This window comes from Crocuta crocuta, unplaced genomic scaffold (genome assembly GCF_008692635.1).
Source record: "Crocuta crocuta isolate KB4526 unplaced genomic scaffold, BGI_CrCroc_1.0 scaffold28, whole genome shotgun sequence".
NCBI lineage: Eukaryota > Metazoa > Chordata > Mammalia > Carnivora > Hyaenidae > Crocuta > Crocuta crocuta.
In genome coordinates this window covers 7,028,892-7,052,711 of record NW_027533256.1, presented here as the reverse complement: position 1 = coordinate 7,052,711, position 23,820 = coordinate 7,028,892, and the positions used below count along the sequence as shown (strand labels likewise).

Here is a 23,820-nt window from a genome sequence, read left to right as displayed (position 1 = left end):
GCAACTGGCCAGTCTTCATGCTCATGTCCAGTTCCTAAGACAGTTCCTGGGACAGAGAGTTTACAAGTTCACCCATCAACATGTTACATTCTGGTTTAAGTGATTTGAACCCCCACCACCATCACTAATTTCTAACCTTATTACCTCCATTTACACCAGTTCAGTGCCTCAGAGTGAGACTATGTCATCTGTAAGGAGGAAGAGTTAAGGAGGAAGATTTAAGACCTGTTTGAAACACAGTTATTCACAGTTCAAATCTTAACTTGCAACCAACCACTGATTTAGTCACTTTTGAGAGACAATAAACAAAAACTTTTCTTAACCTGACTCCACCTCTAAAACCAACCCTTTATTTGTGCTAGTTCGTAATTTTTGTCATTCCTATATTGCTCCTAGCCTTGAAGCAGTTCTGTTACTTTCTTGTCTTCTCATGTCATCATATGGCAAAAGCAGCCACAGAGTTTTGAAACAGAAATCTGATTGTAACTGCTTTGTACCTAAACCTTGCCAGGGCTCCTCACTGTGCTTAGCTGGTTCTACTGACCCCGCCCCCACATCTGGCCCTGAACGGGAGCTCAAGGGCTGTGTCTGACCACTGCTCCTTTCTGCCCGGAGCATTCACATGCCCTTCTACCTCTCCTGGAACCCTGTGCCACAGGGTATCACTCGCTGCCTCTGTATTCAGCAGCACTGCCTACTCAGCTCCGCACTGCCCCTCCCCTCCGCTTACACTTCTGAGCACTTTGCCTAACAAGTTCATCTTTCAGGTTCAGCTTCAGTGCTAATTCCTCACAGAAGCCTCGTCCTAGAAGGAGCTCCCTGTAGCCAGCTGCCTTTACTATTTCCATGCTTGAAAATGCTCAGTGAAAATGGGATAGTAATAGGATATACCTCCTAGAATTCCTGAAATTGTTGTCAGCACCAAATGATATAATGTGTATAAAGAGCTTAGCAGACATCTAACATGGAGGCACAATGGGTTTCCTGTGCCCCTAGATTTCCTTATTGCAGCACTCAGCCTATTTCATGCTACGAAGACCTTGAGCTTTACTGGGTGGGATTAGGCCTGACTCATTCAAGGCTGTGTCCCCAGCGCTTAGTATGGAACAAACCACACAGGAGATGTTGGGTAGATTTTGTGCAATGAACGGGTGATTGAATGAGTGGATATGTATTCAGAATTTGTATGCAGATCTTTAAAAAAAAGCAAAGCCAGTTATCAAAGAATTAAGAGAGACTCATGGCATTTTGGTCAGTTTTGTCTGAGAAAATCAGGTTCGTTTCTCTCAGGGAGATGACCTCCAACAGGAAGTTTAGCTTTAGGTATCAACCACCTGAGTATCTGTTGCATCCCAGCTGATGCCTACCATGACATTGACAGCATGGGTTCTTCAGAGCTTGACCCTATAGAAGCTAACGCACTGGTGGGTTGGCCACAGACATCTTTTTCTGGTCTGCAGGAAAGCTGTTGAGTAATCCTGTTTGTATTTGGGTTAGCAAGTATTATTTATAAATAACTGATTAATGAACTGTGTGATGTGGGCCTGATCCCTAACCCCTTTGGCTATTGAGGCTGTTGGCTCAATATCTCCTGATGGGCCTTTTCCAGATACAGTTCATGAGTCAATGGTAAGCGTGGGTCTGGTTATCTTCCCAGGAAATCAGCGACCCAGAGATCCTGGATCTGGTGCACAGTGCCCTTGGCAGGATGACCGTGGTCCGGCAGATCTTCCCATCTGCAAAGGACAACCAGAAATGCATGAGGAACAACCACCGCATCTCCTCCCTGCTCTGTGACCCCCAGGAAGGCTACCTTCAGATGCTGCAGGTCAGTGCTCCCCTGTCAAGCTCCCTCCAGAAGGGAGTCTCACTCATGCCCTTGGCCTGCTACGGGCGACGGGCAAAGATATGCCTCAGCTTCAGCTGAGCACTGTCGCCCACCAACTTTAATTACTGGAACCCTGTCATTTGCTGAAATTGAAACCAGTCAACTGGGCAGTGCCTCTGAGCAGCATTAGCAGGCAGTTATGCCTGTTGTCAGCAGACAGGCCATATTAGCTCACTGGAGGCCTCTTGTATTTAAAAGTTACACGTTCAGGGAGTAAAGAGATTGCTGCCTCTCAGGCTTCTGCGCTGACTACTTTGTGGGTGATGGGTTCATCTGGCAGGATCGGAGATGGAGCCTTCCTGTGGAGAGTCAGCATTTTGAACCTGTTTTAGGGTCTTGCCTGTAGAAAGTCAGTAATATAGACATAGCTCTTGTGAAACAGCTAGGGAGTGTCCCAGCTCACCTGCTGAGTGTGAAGGCGGAGGCTTCACTCCAGGAGGACACTCCTGGAGTCCCAGCTGAGCAAGGGGAGGTGAGAGGGCAGGACCATGACATGCCTAGCTCTTGTACTCCATCCAAGGCAACGGGTACAGAGTGTTTCTGGTTAGTGCTTCTGGTTAGTGCTAACACGGTATATGCAATCCGTGTTAGCTTCTCCTGGGGCCAGGGAGGAGGATGGTGAGTTGTGGACCTATTGTGAGAGGTCATTTTCTCTCTAGATGTTTGAGAGAAACAGTTTGAGAGTGCCCCCTGGCAGCTCAGAATCCACTTCTCCATTAAGAATATCATGCATAAGGAAACTTATGCTTGATGCTTATGGGAGACACATCACAGAAGGAAATTTCTCCCACTTGAGTTTGCAGAAATTACCCAGAAGTTTACGCATGTGATATTCTGCATTTGAAACTAGTTATACCTTCTTTACCCAGCCAAGCATAACAAGTGGAAATCAGGTTTCAGGACAGATTTATCCTGTATCTACCACCTGAGTATCTGTTGCATCCCAGGACATTTTGGTATGAACCTTATCATGAGGCACACATTTTGGGGAGGGGGATTATTAGACTCTCTCGAGTGGTCTGGGTATATGTGTAATTTGCCAGAGCATCAAATCCATTCCATAGTCTGTGTTTGGGGAGGGGCAAGGGAAACATGCCCCAAGAGATGGTAAACACTGGAAATATGTTCTTGGTTGAGGAGGGAATGTAGCAGACACAGATTTTAGCTGGAGTAATTCCCACTATCCCCATGTCTACTGCTCCCAGGAGCCACCACAATCTGCCATCTTTCTAACATGGTGAAGGATTAGCCTAGAGTGGACCAAGGCCCCTGAAGGGCCCATGGACCTGAGATCCCTGGGTCAGGGGTGGAAGGTACTTAATGCAAGATTTTATATATTTGGATGCTGCTGGCCTGCTCTACCTTCTTCCTTTCTGGAGCTTGGCAGAAGAGGTCAGGACCAAGTAAGTCCTCTTCATGGGGCCTCTGCATTTATCTCCATACTCTCTACATGGATAGAAGCAGAGTGAGATGATTGGCTCTAGGCAGTGTGTGCCCATTCCCATATCCTCACCTGGGACAGGAGGGTGCAGGGACCCCGCCACTCTGGGTGGCCAGACCCCAGGAGGGTCTTACTCCCAAGCATGGTCTCCCTTTGATAGGCTTTATCCCTCTCCAGCCATGCCCCTACTCCACCCCATCGGCGCATCAGTTTTTTTCCAGTTCTTGCCTGGTCACTGTGCTCTTCCTACTTGGGGAGAGCAGGAGGGGCCCCTTTCCTCTGCACAAGTGTACGTTGTATAGGTTGTGGGTGGTGGGAGAGTGGAAGTTCTTGTCAAGGCCTATGATTGCTTGTTTTTTCACTGACTAAAATGTGGTCTCTTGGGGCGCCTGGGTGGCTTAGTCAGTTNAAATAAAATAAAATAAAATGTGGTCTCTTTGGTGGCATATTAGATACTCTAGATGCAAAGAATGCATCCCAGAGGACAGGAGAGAAAAGGAGACTGGCAGGCTGGATGAGGAATCCAACGGAGGGCACACTAAAATGGCCCACAGCTGTTAAGAGGGTAACAAAGGCACAGCTCCAAGGTGTGTGGCTGGTTATCATCAAATGTGGTAAACACAGTATCAGACCTAAAACCCTGGCCGTCCTCCCTCCCTTTGTCTGTTCCTGCTGACACCCAGGCACTCCATGAAGAGCAAGACAGAAGAGTGACATCAGAGAGATCTTGTGGTGAGAATGACAACAGTGGGAGAAGCAGGAGTAGTATTAGTAGTAGCAGCAGTAGTAATAACAGCAGTAGTAGCAATAGCAGTGCAGTAACAGTACTAGTAGTAATGGCAGTAGCAGCAATAATACTGACAGTAGCAGCAGCACAGCAGCAGAATCTCAAGAGCCACATTGCATGGGTTCAAATCCCAGGAACTCTAGTTACTAACGAATTATTGAATTACTATTTATGTGTCATTTTGTGCCTCAGTTCCCTTTTCTGGAAATTGGAAGGTAAAGTGTCTATCCCTTAGAGACACAATGAAAATTAAATGAGGGAACATACAGAAAACATTTAGAATAAGACTGAGCTATTCATTGTGTTGTTACAGAGGAGGTAGTCAGGTGTGTTTATGAGGACTGATGGATGTGGGGGGAGGGGGGGATGGGCATGGAGGAGGACACNATCCACCTGTCATCCTGAGTATACTCTTTAAAATTTATTTATTTATTTTGAGAGGGAGAGAGAAAGAGAGCCACTGGAGGTGGGACAGAGAGAGGGGGGGACAGAGGCTCTGAAGCAGTCTCTGCACTGACAGCAGAGAGCCTGATGTGGGGCTTGAACGCGTGAACCATAAGATCACGACTGGTGCTGTATCAGAAGCTTAACTGACTGAGCCACCCAGGCACCTCCCTGAGCATTCTCTTTAAAAGCAAAACTGCGGGTAGGAGAGTGTTTCCTTTGGGTCCAGCCCCATATCACAGGCTTTGTGTACCGCTTTCTGTCCACACCACTCCTGTAGGCATTCAGGCAGAGCACCTTGTGTGGGAGAGGAGAGGCCATATCTGGGGAGACCCACTTCGCCCTACTTACAAGACTCTGCTCATTAGAGACCCTCAATAAGGACTGATGGGGTGGATCTGTTAATAATTTAGGTCTTAACACAAGTTAAATTGTCTCTAGAAGCCTCTTTATATATATATAAAAAGAAGTATTTAATTTTAATGGCTACCTTGGTCAAAGTATACATGTGTGTATATATATACACACACATGTATATATATATGATTATATATATGTGTGTGTATATATATANTCTCTGTCTCTGTTGCCTCTGCCTGGAGAGGGGGTATGGTGAGAGAGAAATATATGGATTTACTTACTTACCCCGCCCAACAACCATTTGGGCAGCATCTAGATTCATCTCATTTACAAGCCATTCTCTTCAAGTTTCCTCAGTAGCTATTACCATTTCTTTATTTCTTAATGACAGTATAGAAGACAAACTAATTTCTACTAGCCTCTAGCTGTGAGATTTATCGAGAAGACTCTAACATGTTTAGAACAACTAACTCAAGAAAAATAAAACATTTATGTCATGGATTATTAACTTTGTCTTGATGAAATTAATGAAGATCCTTTGGGAAATGGAGCTCTCAAGTCCATCTTTCAGTTCTTCCCCTGGATGGCTGCTTTTGGGATGATAATTCTGGGTTAGATGTTTTCAGGAGAACCATCAAGAATGAGGAGTTTTTACAAGATCGTCCATCTCTTGGCTTCTCCACTGCACTGGTCTCAGAAACTCCATCTTCTTCTATTAGGTCTGTGGTCAGAGCTTTCGGTGCTCCAGAGCCAACCAAGCACTATTATAGCATATCAATTTGGTTCTGTTTAGTACAAAGTCCCTTGGAGGAAAAATACCAAAATAAGTGACTTCTAGTAGCTTCAAAAGCATTGCATTTGCTGGTGTGCTGTTGTTTATTTTCCCCTACAAAGCACCGTCTCATTTGGGTGTTTCTCATTCTTGTTCTCTTGACAAGTTAGTTTAGGGCTTGTCTGACTCAGCCAGTCATAAAAAAGTGATAACCAGTCTCTAAGAACCTTGAGACCTTGCTAAGATTTCACGGGCAGCCTTGCTGAGAGGAGAATCTGTAAAGCACTCAATCTTCAGGACTGCACTGTCCGGAACTTCAGGGCTGCAACAGACATACTGTCACATTGCCACGCCATTTCTATCCAAATGGGCTTTGGGTGTGGGGCAGGCAAATGATAGAAGTTGTGTTATCTGGTCACCATGGAGCCTGATCCTTGAATTAAGCTGTGGTGGCTAATGTGGTATAATCATAAAATGCTCCCTCAGGTTGGAATTTCTCCTCCTCATGCATTTTTAAAATTGTTGAATGGCTTGATAGATGGAATAATTCTTCTCTCGCTCAGTCTATTAAAGCCTGTGAAAACTCCCCCTGCCCACATGTCCCTGTTTCGTTAGGGCCCTCTGTTTTCTTCTCTGGCTACAGGTTGTTTGTCAGCCTGCTAGTAGAATCCTTTTCTCTGGAGCAGCAGTGAGCTACCCCACACCATAGTTACCTTGGACTTCATGTCACTTTCACTGGTTTCCCTTTTTTACCCTAAACACCCTGATGGAATATATAGCAAAGGTCAGTCATGAAATATAATGGGAGTGAGGCGGGGGCATGATCCTCAATGCCTTTGTCAGAGACAATTGCACAGGTGATCTCTCTGGCTGCACTCAGTTGCCTCGCTGGCCACAGATGGCCACATGCACATTTGGAGCCCAGAGAGCCTCAGGTACAGACAAATGCCCTTCCCCACTCAGCCTTCCATCTCCTCGGATTTGGCGATGAGCAGAGAGCCCTGGCCCCTTTGCCCTCTGCCACCATCTGCTCCCTCGCCAGGCCTGGCTGTAGTACCCTCTCTCAAGACGGGCGGGCTGGCGGCAGTCTGGCAGAAAGGCCTCGCCTAGAGATGGATTTCTCAAGCTGTGACATCTGGGCGTCAGCTTGTCCTCCCAGCTGGACCCTCTGCCAGCCGCTTGTCTGACTTTGCTGGATGACCAGAGCCTGTCTGAGGATCTGGTCAGAGGTCAGTTCCTGCTGTTTGCCCCTGTGAGGTCTCCCTGAACAGTCCACTTGGCTTGATTAATGATGGAGGGAAGAGAAAACTGGGCTCTTTAGAAGCCTGGAGGAAATGCAGACTTCCTTAATGAAAACATTGCTTATGTTCCTATCTTTGATGCGAGGTGGATAATGGTCTGGTGTTGAGACGCAGCTGGCCCGTGTGGCTGTGACCCTGGCCTGCCATTCATCTTCCTTTGCCTTCAAGCCTGATAACGTGGCTGCACAACAAACAGCTTGGGCCCTGGAGTATAATGGAGACAAGGCTGGAGCACCCTCACATTTACTACAGAGAGATGTGCACGGAGCACTGAGAAATCAGGCAGCTGGCTCCACAACGGGGCCATTGTCCTTCAGGGGCCTGTCCCTTCTGATCCGATGGAGGTGGTCACAGATCTTGGCCTGCTGGGGTCCAGATAGGATCTGAAGAGTATAGCTCTCCTNGGGAAGGGGGCTTATCTTTTCATTTCCTGGTCCTGTTCCTGCTTCTGGGGACTCACGTTAAGTGAACAGATCATCCGGCTTTCTGATGGGGCTGCCTGCACCTCACTCAGTGCTGTCCCAGATGCTAAACCAGTGCCTTTTCTGGCTTCGCTGACAAATCTATGTCTTGAAGATGCTGTCACATACAGTAGGGGTCAGGGTAGGGTATTGGGGTTGTAGTGGCACAGCCTGTGATGTCCCTAGTCCTTTCCTGCTGGGGAATGTACCCTGCTTGTCCCTTCCCCCCAGGACCCCACACTCTCTTTCCTGCTGACTTCTCTATCCATCCTCTATTTTCTTCCTTTGGGTCTTGACTCCAAAGTAAATTCTCCTTATTTTTTCCCAAAGATAAATTTAACAATCTTCCTGGTAGCCTTTGCCCCTGCTGACACAGGAATATAAAATATAACTATATAAAATATAGTTACTGATGTAGTGGGGATTCTGATGCCAACCCTTAAAAGAATAAAAATCTGTTTTTCCATATCTCAGGTCCTCGATTAGTTTCATGGGATTGGTCTTTGGGTTATTGGGCAGCAGGAGGGTCTACCTGGGTTTCTCAAGAGCTGCAAGCCCCAGCCAAGCCCTCCTGGCCAAATTCTCTCCTCTGCCTCCAAGCAATGTGTCCTTACCTTTCCTATTTCCCTTCCAAAGACCCACTTCCTGCACAGGTTATTGACTTTGGAAGTGCAAACCTTGCCAGGATGCTTCCATCTCCAGGAAACGTACACCCCAGATTCTGATTGCAGATGGACACTTCCCCATGGAATGTATTAGTCCTATATCCTTTTCTCAGCATGGCTTCTGTCTTCCATCAGTCGTATTCTTTTTTTTTTTTTAATGTTCATTTATTATTTTTGAGAGGGAGAGAGAGAATGAGCAGGGGAGAGGCAGAGAGAGAGGAAGACACAGAATTTGAAGCAGGCTCCAGCACAGAACCGGACATGGGGCTTGAAATCAGGACGGTGAGATCATGACCCGAGCCAAAGTCAGACACTTAACCGACTGAGCCACCCAGGTGCCCCCTCCATCAATCGTATTCTAAGAAGCATTCTCTTTGCAAATACCTTGGTATATTGTTACCTTGGTGTTAGTTTTCCTAAGAACAGATTTAAATCTATTCATTCAGCATTCATTAAATCCACAAACCCTCATTATGCACTGATTATATGCCAATTCCTATGTTAGACATTCAAAAATGCTCTCTCTTAATTCCCACAAGCTCTGAATAAATGGGGAAGTTTCATCTCTATTCTGTAGCAGGTACCCGGTAGGAAGAATGGCATATGCAAAAGCCCAGAGGCCCAGAAAGAGCAGAAGTAGGATTCAGTGTGTCTGAGGCCAGAGGTAGGAGGTGGGAAGTGCTGGAGTTCAGTCCGAAAGGAAAGTAGCCCCCAGGGTGCTAATGACCAGGGTGTGGCCCTTGGAGATGTGACAGGGCAGGATGTGTATCCAGGAAAGCCAACTCTGCAGGGGTGGGGGAAGCAGGAGGGCCTGAGGCTGGGAGACAAGGTAACCAGTGGTTACGGGTTCCTCAGAGAGAAACGAGGGCACTTGAACCATGCCATGGTTGTAGGAGATGACCACATAGAGAGGACGTAAGGAAGCTTCCTTGGGATTGAAGCCCCTAGACCTGGCCAGGGGACAGGTGACAGGGCAGCGCATAGAGCATGGTGCTGGGAACAGCCACCCCTGTTCTAATCCTACCTGCCTGCCTCCCCCTTTCTCCCGCACACCTGGGTGGTCTCCTGTGGTGGAGCCAGCCCTGCAGGGCACATGTCAGACCTTTGACTGCAATGGACCAAGCCACCTCCCTCTCAGAAACCTGAGTCAGGGCACAGTGAGCCCCCACCCTGGGCCTTCCTATACTGGCACCTTTTATGAAACACCCTGGAGACAGAGAAGTGGTCTTCCCCATGCTCTGAGGCATCTCAGCCCGTGCACACCCGAGAGGCCCAGCTCAGGCATGGCAGCTGTGACTGGGCTGCTGGGGCCAGGAGGAGACCAGGGCCATGTGTCCAGGTGAGCAGCGTGCAGGCAGAGCTGGGGATGGAATGTTCCGGGGGATCCCTGCTCAGTCTTCCCAGCTGCAAGCTGCAAAATCCAGATACAACTCCTGCTCACCCCTGAAAAGCGTTCAGGCCAAGGAGCATTGGGGGAGAGGGTGAGTGGTATTGGCAGGCAAAAGTTCGTTTCCCAGGGGTGCCGAGGCTTCTGCGTCCCAGACCTGTGCTGCGCTCAGAGACGGGGCAACCTGGACAAGCTCCTCAGACCATTCACACTCTGTAGGTCCTGTGTTCCCCCTTCCATTCCTTCCTGTCTCTGCTCCCATCAAAAATAAAGCTGCACCCAAAGAACTTAGGACAGTACTTGGCACGCAGGAGGACTACCATCCTGCAGTTCTCAGGGGAGTCCCTCAGGGCCACCCGCACAGCACCTCTCTAGGGCCGTTGATCACATTGTATTTCCTTGTCATCAAGATGAGTCTTGAGCATTATAATGACTTGTTCAACATCACTCTGCGTCAGTGCAAGTGGAGATTCAATTCGCTAATTCGAGAAGCATTTTTTGCACTGGAGAAATAGCAGTGAGCAGAGCTGGCCCAGGATGGGATGAATCCAAAGCTCTTGCTCATCCTGCAAGGCCACCTGGCTCAGCTGCACACTCAGTAGAGTAAGAGTTGTGTTGTAGGCTGTAAAAGGGGGGTCAGGCATACATCTCTAGGGTGGCTAACTGGACCAGCTGGGCTCCATTCTGGCTCTGTGCCCACCTGGAATGGAAGCCATAAGCTCCAGCCTCAGGCCCCGTGCCTGGCTCCGGCTTTTGTCTGCCTCTGACTTTATACTGTCTGGTATCTCTGACCTGGTTCCAGGTCATTTGCTTGGCATCTAGGTCTTTACTATGCCATGCCCTTGGCCTCAAACCTCGGTCTGTCTTCTTCTTTTCGGTCTACTTTCACCTGAAATGACTTTTTTTTTTTTTTTTTTGATCCCCTGTCACTTTTGTGCTGCAAGGTCCCTCGGCCAGCCAGGGGAGATGAGGGTTTAAATAGTGACAGTGCCTGCTCTGCTTTTCTCTCTGCTCTGAATGAACTCTGTGCTGTGTCTTACCTGAATGAGGGAAAGAGGCAAGCATTCCTTCCAAGCAGGCTCCCTTTCTCTGCCCCTGTGGCCTGGAGCTCCAGCTCAGGCTGTTAGTTCCTTGAACCTGACATTGAGTGAGTGTTCATACAGTTCAGAGTCTCTCTCCTTCCAGACCATTCTTCTTGGCTCAGGGGCTGGTCATGAACATGCCCTGACACTGTTCTCCACCCACTCACCCTGAGAAAAGGTTTGTCTTATATTTATCAGGATCCAGACAGAGGCCCAAGCAGAGGCTGCCTTTCTTCTATCTGCTCTTGATCTTTTCCCCCAAAGGTCCCATCTTCAGTCTCCAGATAACCAGATTATGAAGGTAGTGCCCTCCCTTTGCATCCTCACCATTGAACCTAAGCGTGAGGATGCTGAGGTTGAACAGCAGAGATGGGAGCCACAGATCATCACAGGGTGTTAGTGTCTGCCCACCACAGGGACAAGTACTGACATAGCATCTTACCAGGAGAAGGGACAGGAGTGAGAGAAGGTGGAGCTCCAAGTGGGGATCAAGAAGGCATTTTGAGCAAGCTGTAGATGAGAAGCAAGATGCTGTTTGAACAAAGGTGGTTCCCTCCCAAGTCAAATTGGAGGTGCCCAATCTCCTTTTCCTACTGTGTTCTCTTTTGGGGAACCAAGATCTGTGTGTACCCTCTTAGTAGGAGATCCACCACCCACCCACCCATCCATCCATCCATCCATTCATCCACCTATCTATCCATCCATCCATCCATCCATCCATCCAACATATATTAAACACCAACCATATGCCTTGGTTGGTGCTGGATGCTGTGTTTAGAGATAGTAAGAAAAAAGTCACATACATACATATATATATGTATGTACACACACATATATATATTTCATATATAAAAGTTGTATACAAGTTATATATGAATATGTACATATTTATATAAAAGGTATGTGTGTGTGTGTATATATATATATCTGGAAAAGAGCATTGCTAAAGCCTTTGAGCTGAAAGCTTGTTCCTTTGAACTAAAATGTGTTCCCAGCAGACATACTTGTGGGAAGGCTGAGGGCTTCCTTTGGCCTTTCTGAGTCACATCCTGTTTTTGCCTCTTCATTGCCAGCCTCTTTGCATTCATACATTTGTTAAGTGCCTTAATTCATTGTGAACAGAAGTGCTGGAGGCAAAAAGGGATTCCCTTTGGGTGCTGGTCTGGACCACAGCTGGGGCAGTGCTGTCCCAAGTGGCCTATAACAGCATCTCCATTATGAGTTTGTATTCCAGAGGGGAGGTGGACATGTCAAAAAAAATCTTGCATTGGTAGGGGCTCCTGAGGGTTGGGGACCTGACAAGCACAGAGGATGGGTAAGTCTTTCTCATGAGGGAAATGCTTCCCCAGGGCTCGAGGAGTAAGAGATATGGTTCTATCCTGGTGTTGCCTGTAGGGCAGGAGGTGAATTCTCGGTGATGGGGTGATGGGAGTAACTTCTCTTTGCTGTCAGGTAAGCACGTGTGTACTGCAGGACCCTGGAAAATGTCACCAGGTACTGAAATGCCTGCTTCCTCTTGGCCCTAGGCCTTGGTTAAGTCAGCAGTGCTCAGTGATCACAGGCATACTCCTGCCACATCTGAAACATCACCTGTCCATCATCCTCCACCCACTTCTTATGCAGGCCTTAGTGGCATACATCCCTGTGTCCCCTGTAAGAACATGAAGGTGGATAAGGCAGGGTTCTACAGGAATGGTTGGGACAAAGGGACACCCACAGAAGAAGTAGTCAGCTGTGCTCGACATGCTGTAGCAGAAATGCCCTTGAGGGGTAGCATGAGTTACTGGACAGTCATGATGGAGCAGATGGTTTTGATGTCCAGTACCAGCTCCCTTAGCCTATCTCTGATTTCGCTTTAGAGGCTGGTCCATGCTACCCTCAGGGGCTCTGCTTTTGGAGCACCCAGTCCAAGACACGTGAGGAAAGAAATTGTAGGTGGAGAACAAAGCACATAGATACTGGGATGTGAGGGCCATACTGGGGAGTGGTGAGAGGTAAAGCTGGAAGGCAGCAGGGGTCCTTCCTGTAGACCAAGGATCTTATTTGATTCTCCCAGGAGTCCTATGAGGTTGACACAGTCTCCTATTTATATCCAGTGATTTTGTTTTTCTGAAATATTTTTAGCAGACACCTTGCTGCTTAGGTGTGCAGAGAGCCATCCCCTTGACCCACTTTGGCTGATGGTTGTTTGTGCACCAGTTACCCAGGAGGTACCACACACCTGAACGAGGGTGGACATTACTTCCTACCCACCCCCACCCCTCCCCCCTGACTCTTCTCCCTTTGTGCTTCATAACATCCCCTTGGAGGAGAGGGATAATGTGTAAGTAACATCTGAGAAACAGGGCTGCCTTCCTCCCTATAGAGGGCTCTTGATGGGCCCCTGAGAGGACAGGTGCTGGTATTCAGGCTCATCCAGATCAGGGTCTTGAATTGTAGTCAGAAGGATGAGCCAGACCTGTCCCATCCTTGGATACCAGTGCTATTGTGCAATTCCCCTCACCATTGTACCAGCTTTTCCCTTACAAGCGTGTTCTCAGGAGCTCTGAGATGGGCTTTGTTTCTTCTGAGCCATCTCAGCTTAGTAGACAACTAAGCAGAGGGCTAGTTCTCATATGTGCACAGTTGAAATTCCCAAATGTATCCCCTGGCTGGCAATGATGCCACTGCAGAGGGGGCTCTGTGGCCTCAGATTCTCTATCACCACAAGCTGCCAGTGTCACTCAGGCCACCATTGACCCTAGGCCCATCTGGGGAACAGAGCAGTCTTTCCAAGAAACAGATCTGATTTCTGGGCACAGAACCCACCCATGACATCCTTCTCCCTAAAGTCACCTATGTTGTTACTGCTTAGCATAGCCCATGAGGCTCAACATGCTAGATCCCTGATCCCTACCTACCCTCTTGATCCCACTTCGTCTCTACTACACCCATTAATACAGGTATTTGGCACTGTTTTCAGTCCCTCTACCCCAAGACTTGACCAACTATGGTCCTCAGGCTCCATCCAGCTTATTGCCTAATTTTTAAATAAAGGTTTATTGGCACATCCTTTGTTATATATTGTCGTTGGCTGCTTTTCTGCAGTAAGAGCAGAGCTGAGCATTGCAAAAGACAGTATAAGTTCCACAAAGTCTAAAATCTTTCATATCTGGTCAATGCTGGTGGACCCTGCCCTACCTGACCCCACTCCTTTGTACCTTCATGCCTTTGCATAATGTTGCCTCCCTATAATGCTCTCTACCCTTTATCGTACGAATCATTCTAGACCAAGTTTCCTGCCCATCCTTCTGTCCATCCTGTGTTACATGAGCAGGATGTCCCATTCCAGTCTTACATAAAGCCTGGGTGCAAGTCTCAACCATGGTGCTGACCATGCTGGTTCTCCTGGTGATGTACAGATCCACTTCCCACTCTAGTTCCTGATGCAGGTCTAGTTCTTAGTCTACTTAGGACTCCAGTGCCTGGCTTGGGCTTTGAATGGATAACTAGAAGCTGGAGGACTGTGGTGAAGATACTGGGCACCACTCATTAGTGCTGGCATCATGCATCACTCAAGGCCTCTGCTGGTTTCTCCCCTTCTCTGAAAATGCATCAGTGGAAAGGATTTCACCACCTTTGTGTTTGCAGATCTCCAACCTCTACCTGTATGACAGTGTCCTGATGCTGGCCAATGCCTTCCACCGGAAGCTGGAGGACCGGAAGTGGCACAGCATGGCAAGCCTGAACTGTATACGCAAGTCCACCAAGCCATGGAATGGAGGAAGGTCCATGCTGGACACAATAAAAAAGGTGTGTGTAAGGGGACACTCACTGGGCTAAGGTTGAAGACAGGCCCTTCCTTGTATGCACATGCACGTGTGTGTACACACACACACACACACACACACACACACACACACACACCCTTGAGCAGGTATTCTGAAGCTGAGCTCTTTGTGTTGTTGCCCCTGAAGGCCCCGCCCAGAGCTCCCCTCCTTATCACTCTTCCTTTCCCAGAATTGAAGGTTGGTGAGCTGGGCTTCATAGATATGTTTTATTATTATTATTTTCTCTGTTCTCTACAAGGAGATTGGACTTTAGAGTTCATTATTATTATATTTCTTATTATTATAAGCAAATAATGGAGGCACCTGTCCAGCTCCTGTGAGTCAGATACCCTACCATGCAGGTGGCCACTGTTTCTAAAAGAGGCTGTCTCAGTAGGCAGTACATGTGCTGATCACTGAGACTTTAGCTTGTGTGTGTGTGTGTGTGTGTGTGTGTGTGTGTGTGCTCATGTGTTCTGCCTTTATGACCTGTTGCACACACTGAGGCACGACACCAAGTTAGAAGGCTGAATTTGAAGTGAATTGGGTAATCCATAGAAGACTTGTTAGAGCGAATTGGCTTTCAGAGGCTTCAAAAAAGCATTTAGGGAAATCTATAGTGCTAGGAGTTGTGNCACACTGAGGCACGACACCAAGTTAGAAGGCTGAATTTGAAGTGAATTGGGTAATCCGTAGAAGACTTGTTAGAGCGAATTGGCTTTCAGAGGCTTCAAAAGAGCATTTAGGGAAATCTAAGTGCTAGGAGTTGTAGTCACAATAAATTGTGTGCAGTGTCAATAGCAGTGAGTGTATTCCGGTGTTGGTTGAATCTAATGCAGTCTGAACCAGAGCTGGGGCCTCTCTTTAGTCAGCTCAGGATCTGGAACTCTTCCAGCTCAGTCTATAGGAGAACGAGCCTAGATGGAACCCCCATCCTAGGCTTGAAGGGAGAGGGGGCTCACCACAGGCTCCCTCAGCCCTCTGCCACCTGCTTCTACAGAACCCACTGAATGGCTAGAGAGAGGGGCAGGGCTTGCACACCTACCACATCCAGTATGTGCCAGGCACTGCACTTGGTACACATCTGATCCTTTGGCCCTTGCAGCCCCTGTGATGTGAATCTAATTAACTCCAGGCTAGAGATAGATGATGGGAGATGGCTTGCCCAAGGTGGCATGAGCAGCAAAGCCAGGACTTGAGCTGGTGTTGGCCTCTAGTGCTCATGCTTTGCTGCCCAAAAGCTCTGTTGACCTTTGACTTTTCTCTTGGCTCGGGCTAAGATGAACCCTGGAGCAGGATGCAGGGGAAGACTGTAACCTCCAGGAGGGTGGAGACAGAACTGTCACTGCTTGATCTATAGCAAGTATGATATGTGGCACAGAGCATGTACTCTAATCATACTGACCACATGAATGTCAAGTGCAAGTCTTAGGGATTTCCCCTATGAGCAACAGTCTAGGAAGTGTCGATCTTGCTCTGAGGCTATAGGACTGCTAGCAGCCCTGTCCTCATTGCAGCCTGTCCAGTGCTTCCCCAAGATCTTGATTGTCCCCTTCTTGGTGACTACTTCCTTCCTTTCTTTGTCTTTGGGATTCCATCCCTTCCATCCATTTTCCTCAATGGGTTTTCCTTCTCTCCTGCAGGGCCACATCACTGGCCTCACAGGGGTGATGGAGTTTCGGGAGGACAGCTCGAATCCCTACGTCCAGTTTGAAATCCTCGGCACAACCTATAGTGAGACCTTTGGCAAAGACATGCGGAAGGTAAGCCACAGGGCACCCTCCTCCTTCTCCTCCTGCAGGTGTTAGCCAGCACAGAAGTCCTTCTCCCTGTCTGTCTCTGATGATACGGCCACTGATGCTGATGTTTATGGGGCACAGTGTGGAGAAGGTTCAGGGTGGTTTTCAGCCAGGAAGTTCCGTTAATACAGTCTCTGAGTACAGTAGAGACTCCACCTCGTCCCACTGCCCTGGATGGCCCTGGATGGCCAACCATGCAGGCCTAGGCTGAAGCTGGAAGGGACAATGTATTTTCCTAGAGTGACCAAAATTAGCCCAACTGCAGGGACAGGTGTAACTGTGGCTGAGGCAGAGGTCTGAGGTTATGGCCAGTGCCCCCCAGATCTAAGAGTGAGACAAATCCATGAACAGAAAAATGAGTCATGAGGAGGGTAGGAAGCAGGGAGCAGTGGAGCCCAGAGGAGGGAGACGGGAGAGGCAGATAAGCTGCGTAGTTCAGGGTGGGGTTAGACTCCTTTATTTGGTGCTAATGCAAGTGGCTGGCTTGGGGTCTTTCTGGTGATATATTTGCATCTTCCTCTTTCCTTCTATGGGAGATTTTCAAGGCTGAAAACTTGAAGGTGATGAAGGCAGCCTTTTCTCCAAGTTGAAAGCCCAAAGTTAAGGGGAGGCTTGTGAAGTCAAGAGTCTACTAGGTATAGGGACCAAGAAGTCAATGTAGCAAGAAAGTTATTGGAACATTTGTCCAAGAACCTCAGATGTGGTCATTGTGAGCCGGTATGAAGCTAATGATGGGGTTGCAGGTAAGGCCAGCGGCTGAGTGCCCAGGCCCAGGTCACCCATCTGGCTTAGATGCACTCCTAGGAATGGTCCACATATAAGGCCCAGTGTTTGTTGGGGCATTAACTGGTTGGCATACACTCAGGCACAGGCTCATACAGTCACAAACACATATATTTCTATACACTTGAAAGGAAGATATCTCTACTAATCAGTTCCCAAGAGATGAATAGGGCATAGTGAGCTTTCATCAGGGCAGGATAAACCCTTGGCAATGAGCCCTCTAGCCTGGCCTCCAGCATTAGTGGGGGGCAGTGGAGGGGCAGGAAAGGCTAACATTCGATTTATTGGGATATCAGGAATCTGGGTGAGGGAATTCTTTGGCTGTGCTCCTTGAGGAGCAGGTAGAAGGATGCATATGTAGAATGGTGGAGGGTGTAAGGGCTAGAGGACATGCCGGGGGTGATCAACAGTTACCACACGGGAGGAGGACTGGCTTCCCACAGACAGACTGGGATGGCTGGGGGTCCATGTGTGACGTGGGAGTTGGGGGGTTTCGTCCATCTTATGACAGAAGGTGGAGTCCTAGGTTGGTCATATAAATAATAGGAGGTTCAATAATTGGCCATAGTGCAACAGTGATAAACATGGTGTGATGATATTTTGGAGCTCAGAGGTTTGGTTGTGCCGTAGTAAAGTGAGTTGGCCACTATGATGTGATAACCATGGAGGACCACGGTGTGATGTGCAATGTCAAGGGCATCACGGATGGATTGTGATGTCTGTTAGGGATGCCCAGAGCTGTGAGGCTTGGGGGGGGGCCCGGGATGGGTGGTTAGAATTGGTCTGGGTCCTTCAGGATGGCAATAGAAGTGGGTTTGTGCTAGGTCTCCCACCTGGTAAGGAGAAACCAGCATCGATGAGCCCTTATAGTCACCCTGATACAACAGGGGCTTGCAGAGTGTAACTGCCTGCCAGAGCGACTGTTCACATCTGCTGCCGTACATGCCTTCAGCCCCCAGTGGTCCCGAGAGGCTGGAGACACTCAGACCCTGCCTGCAAGCGGGCTCCCTTGCTGCCCCCATCCCCTTTCTTTTAGTTCAGCTTCAACAAGGCCCCACAGTAGATGGGTACGTTGGCTGTGGGGGGGGTCCCTGCCTCGGAGGGCCACACTGGCAGCTCCAGGTGCCTGAGAGTCCAAGAGGCACTGTGTCCTCCACTTCCTGTTTCAGGTGTCTGGGTCTTCCATGTTGCCATGGCAACTCTCCTCCAATACCCCCAAAGCCAATGGGAGCTGGAGTCTCTCAGTCTAAGGAGCTTCGGAGAGCAGAGCAGGAGGCCTGAATGTAATTGAGTTGGAAGGGAAGCTGATTTTCAAGTGGGCTTTATTTTAAAACGTATCCTTTTGTCATTTTAAAATCTGACCTTAATAACTGCATATCCCAGTTGTTATCCGTCTGCCTGGCAGCTTATCTCTGTTAAGGAGAAGTTATCTGGAAAGCAGGGAATGGGATTTACCATAGCAAATGTTTTGTTATTCAGGCCCAGGGTGCATTCAAGCAAGGTCTGGGAAGTTTCAGGATGAAGCAAGGTGGGGGGGGGGACTGGGACAGAGTACTTAGGCCTAGGGCAGCATTTGAAGGCAGGGTTGGGCTATGGTTCCTGGTGGACGATGGGGCTGTTGAAGGGTATGGCTGGGAAATGGGGGGGACCTAAAAGTGAAGTTTAGGATGGAGAGCAGATTGAGGATTAGGGTCCTGAAGCACACAAAGGCAGAGATCATTCATTCTGAGGAGGCTGGGGCAACTCTGAGGAATCCCTTCAGTTGCATCTCTTTGGCCACATCCAGTTCAGAATGGTTATAGAAGCCAAGAGGGCTGACGGCTAGATGCTGGCCTGTTAGAGCAGGGTCATGGGTTCTCTGCACAAAATGGTGCATATCTCAATATATGTATATATTCTAGTCTCTCTCTCTACTTATATTTATATAATTTCTATATATAATATATAGACCATTATTACAATTTATATAACTTCTATATTATGTGTGTATACCTATATGTATATATGTATCTATATATGTATAGGTACGTATAAATAAGCATATGTACATATTTTAAAAACAACCATAGCAAACAAACAAACACAGGCACAAAACAAAAGCTAAGTAGCCTGTTTAAGATTTAAAACCAAGAGGAATTGTTTTAGGGAACAAATGGATGTTTTCTTAAGGTAAACACTCTGGAGGGAAATCTCAGGGAAGGTGAGTCACCCAGACGTTTTAGATTAAATGGCATCAAGAGACTGTGGATTACTCAGCCCCTTCAGAGGGTGGAAGGGGTAGGTGATTGCCTTTCACTGCAGGGTGCTGGACAAATACTAATTAAATTATCTCATCCAGGAAGTGCGTTCTTGTTGAGGAAGTGCTGGATGGCAGAATCAAAGGTCTATGTCACCAGCCTGCTGTGTAACTCCAGGCAAAATATCAATCATCTCTGTGTTTGGCTTGGAGCTGTCTGGCATGGGTGATCACCAAGCAACCCCACGGGAGCCAGGCTTTGCTGGAAAGTCACATCAGGCTCCCATAGGACTTGGCCTGGCATTTTTCCTGGAGGTGCATGCTTGTTACAATCAGAGCTCCACAGATTTCTACTTGGCTTTCTCTTTGTTCAGACAGAAACCTGCAAGGGAGCGCCCCACAGGCAAAAGTTCTTAGCTTGTGACAGGAGCTGGGGTGGGATTGTGAGAAACCACCTGTAGAGGAAAGTTACCAAAGGTGGGGGCATGGGAAGCTGTTTAGCATAGGACAGGAGGGAGCAGAGCACAGACTACTGAACACCTACTGTGAACACAGGAACCTTACACGTATGTTGTCTCAATGACTTGGGGGCCTTTGTGTCACTCCTGGCTCTTCCTCCCCTGAGCTTTTGCAGCCACTTCCCTTCTCTGAACCTTCATTTTCTCAGATAGGGGATGCAGATAGTACAGGTCTCCTGGTTGAATCAAGGGCTCAGTTGGTGTATTGACCCTGATGTAGCGCTGGGCAGTGAGTTCTCTCCTGGGTGGTGTGGGCCATCAAGAGCACACACTTATAGGCAGGCTTAGAACATGGCCTTCCACAGGGTGCCTGGGTGGTTCAGTTGGCTAAGCATCCGACTCTGGTTTCAGTTTGGGTTACAATCCCATGGTTCATGGGATCAAGCCCCGCGTTGGGCTCTATGCTGACAGCGTGGAGCCTGCTTGGCATCTCTCTGCCTCTCCCCCACTCATGTTGTCTCCGTCTCTCTCAAAATAAAACAAGAACTTGGCCTTCCAGCTTGAAGCTCCTGGACTACAGCCAAAGCCTGAGGCCAGAGACAGCAGGAGGGCTCTGTGTGCCCAGCAGTGCCCGTTCCCCCTTCCATGCATGGGGCCAGATATCCACTCCTTATATAAAGACCATGAGGGAGAGTGTGCTGGGAACTTGGCCTCTGATGAAGTTTTGTTTTTAAGACTGTTTTGATGTGACTAAAGGAGGAAGGAAAACATGGTTGTCTTTTTTTTCCCCAAGTATGACACAAGCTACAGCCTTGCAGAAACATTTTTCCATGACACGATTGTTGAGGATCTCTGCTGTTTTCTTTCCCAATGACACTGATGTGGGGGACTTGTTTCCTTCCACTAATGCAGAGTCCCTGCTGCAGTGACACCCTAGGGAAACTGCCAGCTGCCTGAAGGCCCTTTGAACATCATTTCCCACGGGCACTATCCACCTGTTTCACTGGCTTTGTGGAGGGTGACCTGTCTCCTTGGCCAGGAGGCTGGGGAGGTGGGCAGAAAGCATCAGGAAAGCCTATGAATTTGCTCTGTGTGTTGGCATTCCAGGACAAATACTCTGGTGTGAGGAGAGAGAATGGGGCTATTTCTGCTCCTTGGGACAGAGAGCCAAGAGACCGAGAAAGAATTTAGTCCAGAAAATCTGTTTCAGCAGAATCTCCTTGGAACCCAAATACATTAAATAGTTGTAGAAGCAGACAGTTGAGTTGCTATAGATAGGGAACTGGGGTGGGGGGTCCTGAGCCTCCCCTGCACCATCTTCCCTGTCCCCGGTATCTTCTCTGTGGTTTTCTGAGCAGCTCCACTTGGGAAACTGAGGCCCGGAGACTGGAAAGACTCAATTATGTAGCACCAGCAATCATATGGCTGTGCTGGAGCTGGAGGGCAGATTTCTTGAAGGTGATGTGTAGCAGAGGCATTTTTTCTGAACTCAGGACAGTGTGGTTCTATGACCCCCTCACTCTACTTTCTACCCCACCCTACCCACCACCTCCAGAGCCAGCATTAGGGCCTCAGAGCCCTCTCCTGTTGGTCTAGAGCCTGCTGACATTCCACCAATGCCCTTGGCTCAGCCTCCTCATTCTAGTAATTACCTAAGGAAAAGGGAGGGCTTCATTCTCCTTTAACCAGTTTAAGATGCTTCTTCCGTTTTCTCTGTCAATTTCCATTCTTCACGAAAGCTGGCTTTGGACAGGAATCAAATGCCCTCCTTGATATCATGTCCCTGGGAGGGTCCTGTGACTGCTGATCGTTCATAGAGGCATAATTGCTCATCATGTAGTGATCTCCATGCCATAGGACCCCAGCGCTCCCCGGGCTTGAATGTGCATCATTAACATTCTTGCCCAGGTCTGCTACACTGTGTTAACAAATCGTCCCACATTCTCACGGCTCAGAAGTTCTAAGCAGTGAGGCCAGGTGAAAGAGGCAGCAGCCAGTAGACAGGATAGCTCATGTGATGAAGTAGAGACTGCCTCTTAGAGCACAAGTGGAATCCTTTACCTGGCGGCTCCAGCAGCTGGTACCAGGATCTGCGCCGTAGATTTAGCAGTGAGGAAAGGGAGGTGGGCCGTGGTGGGGCTGGGAGAATCCAGCCTGAGTATTGTGCAGTGTCTCTATTAAGCTGCTCTGATAGAGGCTCCCAGCTGTGCACAGTGAGTCACAGAAGAGAAATAAACTTCAGTCTCTTCATGGATTAGCATTCTTGCAGCATATTTCCCAAGTAAAATGTCAACCGTTCCAAACCCTTGTGTAGAACCACTTTTGATAGAGAGCAGAGAACCAAAACAAACTCTGCTGCTTCATCCAAGTAAAGGGATAAGGAAAAGATACAATTAAGTGTTTCATTTTAAGTGCATGTATCACTTCATTTTGAAGATAGCATCAATACATGTTCATTTAGGGTAGAATGATTAGAAAATACAGATAAATGAAAAGAAGAATATAAAAGTCAGCCATAATCTCTGAACAGAGGAATAAATACTGTTAGCATTTCTGGTGCTTTTGCCTTCTCTCTTTTTTTCCTTTTTTCCCCCCTTGCTCTGTACATAGCAATAGAGAAAGTGATATGTATATTGATCAAAAAATTGCTATTTATTGTACATACATTTTATATCCTGACTTTTCCACTTAATGCTACATTGGGAGCATTTTCTCATTGATTTCACTCTTCTTTACTATGATTTTTAATGGAAACACATTTCTCAGCTTATAAGGAGCCATCACTTATTTTATCTTCCTAGATGATGAATGTTTAGGCATTTATATCATATTACTATGGAATAATGTTGGAATGGACATCCAAAATATATGTAGTTTTATTGCATCTATATTTATTTCCTTCTTCTCCTTAAGGAAGGGAATTACCAAACCAAGGATAATAATTTTTTAAAGTTCCTATTTTAAAGTACCTATTTTCAAATTGATTATAGAAAGATTTAATAATTTTCACATCCATCAGTAGTATATGGAGGTTTCCGTTGCATCCTGTCCTCAAAAAATTGAGTGATATATTAAACATTTTTTGCTAATTTGGTAACTGTGTAAAAATAATGTTGATAAATTTCCACTTCTTGGGGAGTTGTGCATTTAAAAATATAGTCATTGGTCAGTTGTGTTTCATATTTTGTAAATTACATCTTTGGTCCTTTGTTCTTTTTTACTGCGGCTGAAGTTTTTCTTGTCAGTCTCTATAACCAGTCTCTCAGAAGGGAATTGATAGTTATTTGTGTCAGATATTTTCTTCCCATAAACTGTTTGCATCTGAAGAAAATAATTTCACATAAAGACATTTAATAACTTATGTGTTTGTATTTTTAGAAAGTCATGCCCAATTCACAAAGTAGATACTGTTCATCCATACTTCCTTCTAGTATTTTTACTGTTTGATTTTATTTCAGTGTAATCTGCCATCTACTTAGGATTGATTTGGGATAAATTGTGACATGATGACTTAACTTTTACGTTATTCAGTATTGGTTCCTACTTCTCAGGAATCCTTCCTTTCCCTATTGACTTGAACGTCACATCTATCATATGCTCTGCTAAATTTTGCCATATCTCGCCATTGGTTTTTTAAAACATTCTTAGACTCCTTTCTCCCTTTTTTCGCCTCTCAGGTTAAATATAATTAATCTTTGTGTACTTGTAGAGTGCACTTGTCTGCAGGTAACAGAATGCTCATCTCATGTGGATTAAACAATAAGGAAGACTTCTTATCTCACATAAAAAGAAGCCTGGCGCTAGGGCGGCTCCAGCGTTGGCCAAGGCAGACGTTTGTGCCCAGATCAAAGGCTTGGGTCTTTTTCATCTTTCTACTTGCCTGTCCCCAGGGTGTAGTCTGAGCTCTCTTCATAATTTCAGGATGGCTGTGGTCATTTCAGCTGTCATACCCAGAGAGACAGCAGCAAGTGGAAGAAGAGGGTCATTTCTTTGTATGTGTTGCTTCCTTTTTATAAACGAGGAAACCTCTCCCAGGAGTTGAGCCTGGCTACCCATTTGTATACAATGATGGTTTTGCTTTTTTGTTGTTGCTGTGAAAGTTTTCCACCTACATGACATTGACCTATAGTTTCCCTCTCAGATGCTT

General features: G+C 47.3%; 1 protein-coding gene across 1 annotated transcript in view; it reads left to right on the top strand.

The window, feature by feature from the left end:
• Positions 1-23,820, top strand: part of GRID1 (glutamate ionotropic receptor delta type subunit 1) — a gene marked incomplete at its 3' end in the record, with an annotated part of 707,181 nt that overhangs the window by 483,281 nt on the left and 200,080 nt on the right. The window contains exons 6-8 of the mRNA XM_077746455.1: positions 1,658-1,828; positions 14,219-14,380; positions 16,041-16,160. Of these exons, the coding sequence (XP_077602581.1) occupies positions 1,658-1,828; positions 14,219-14,380; positions 16,041-16,160 (453 nt within the window). The remainder of the gene's footprint in view (positions 1-1,657; positions 1,829-14,218; positions 14,381-16,040; positions 16,161-23,820) is intronic.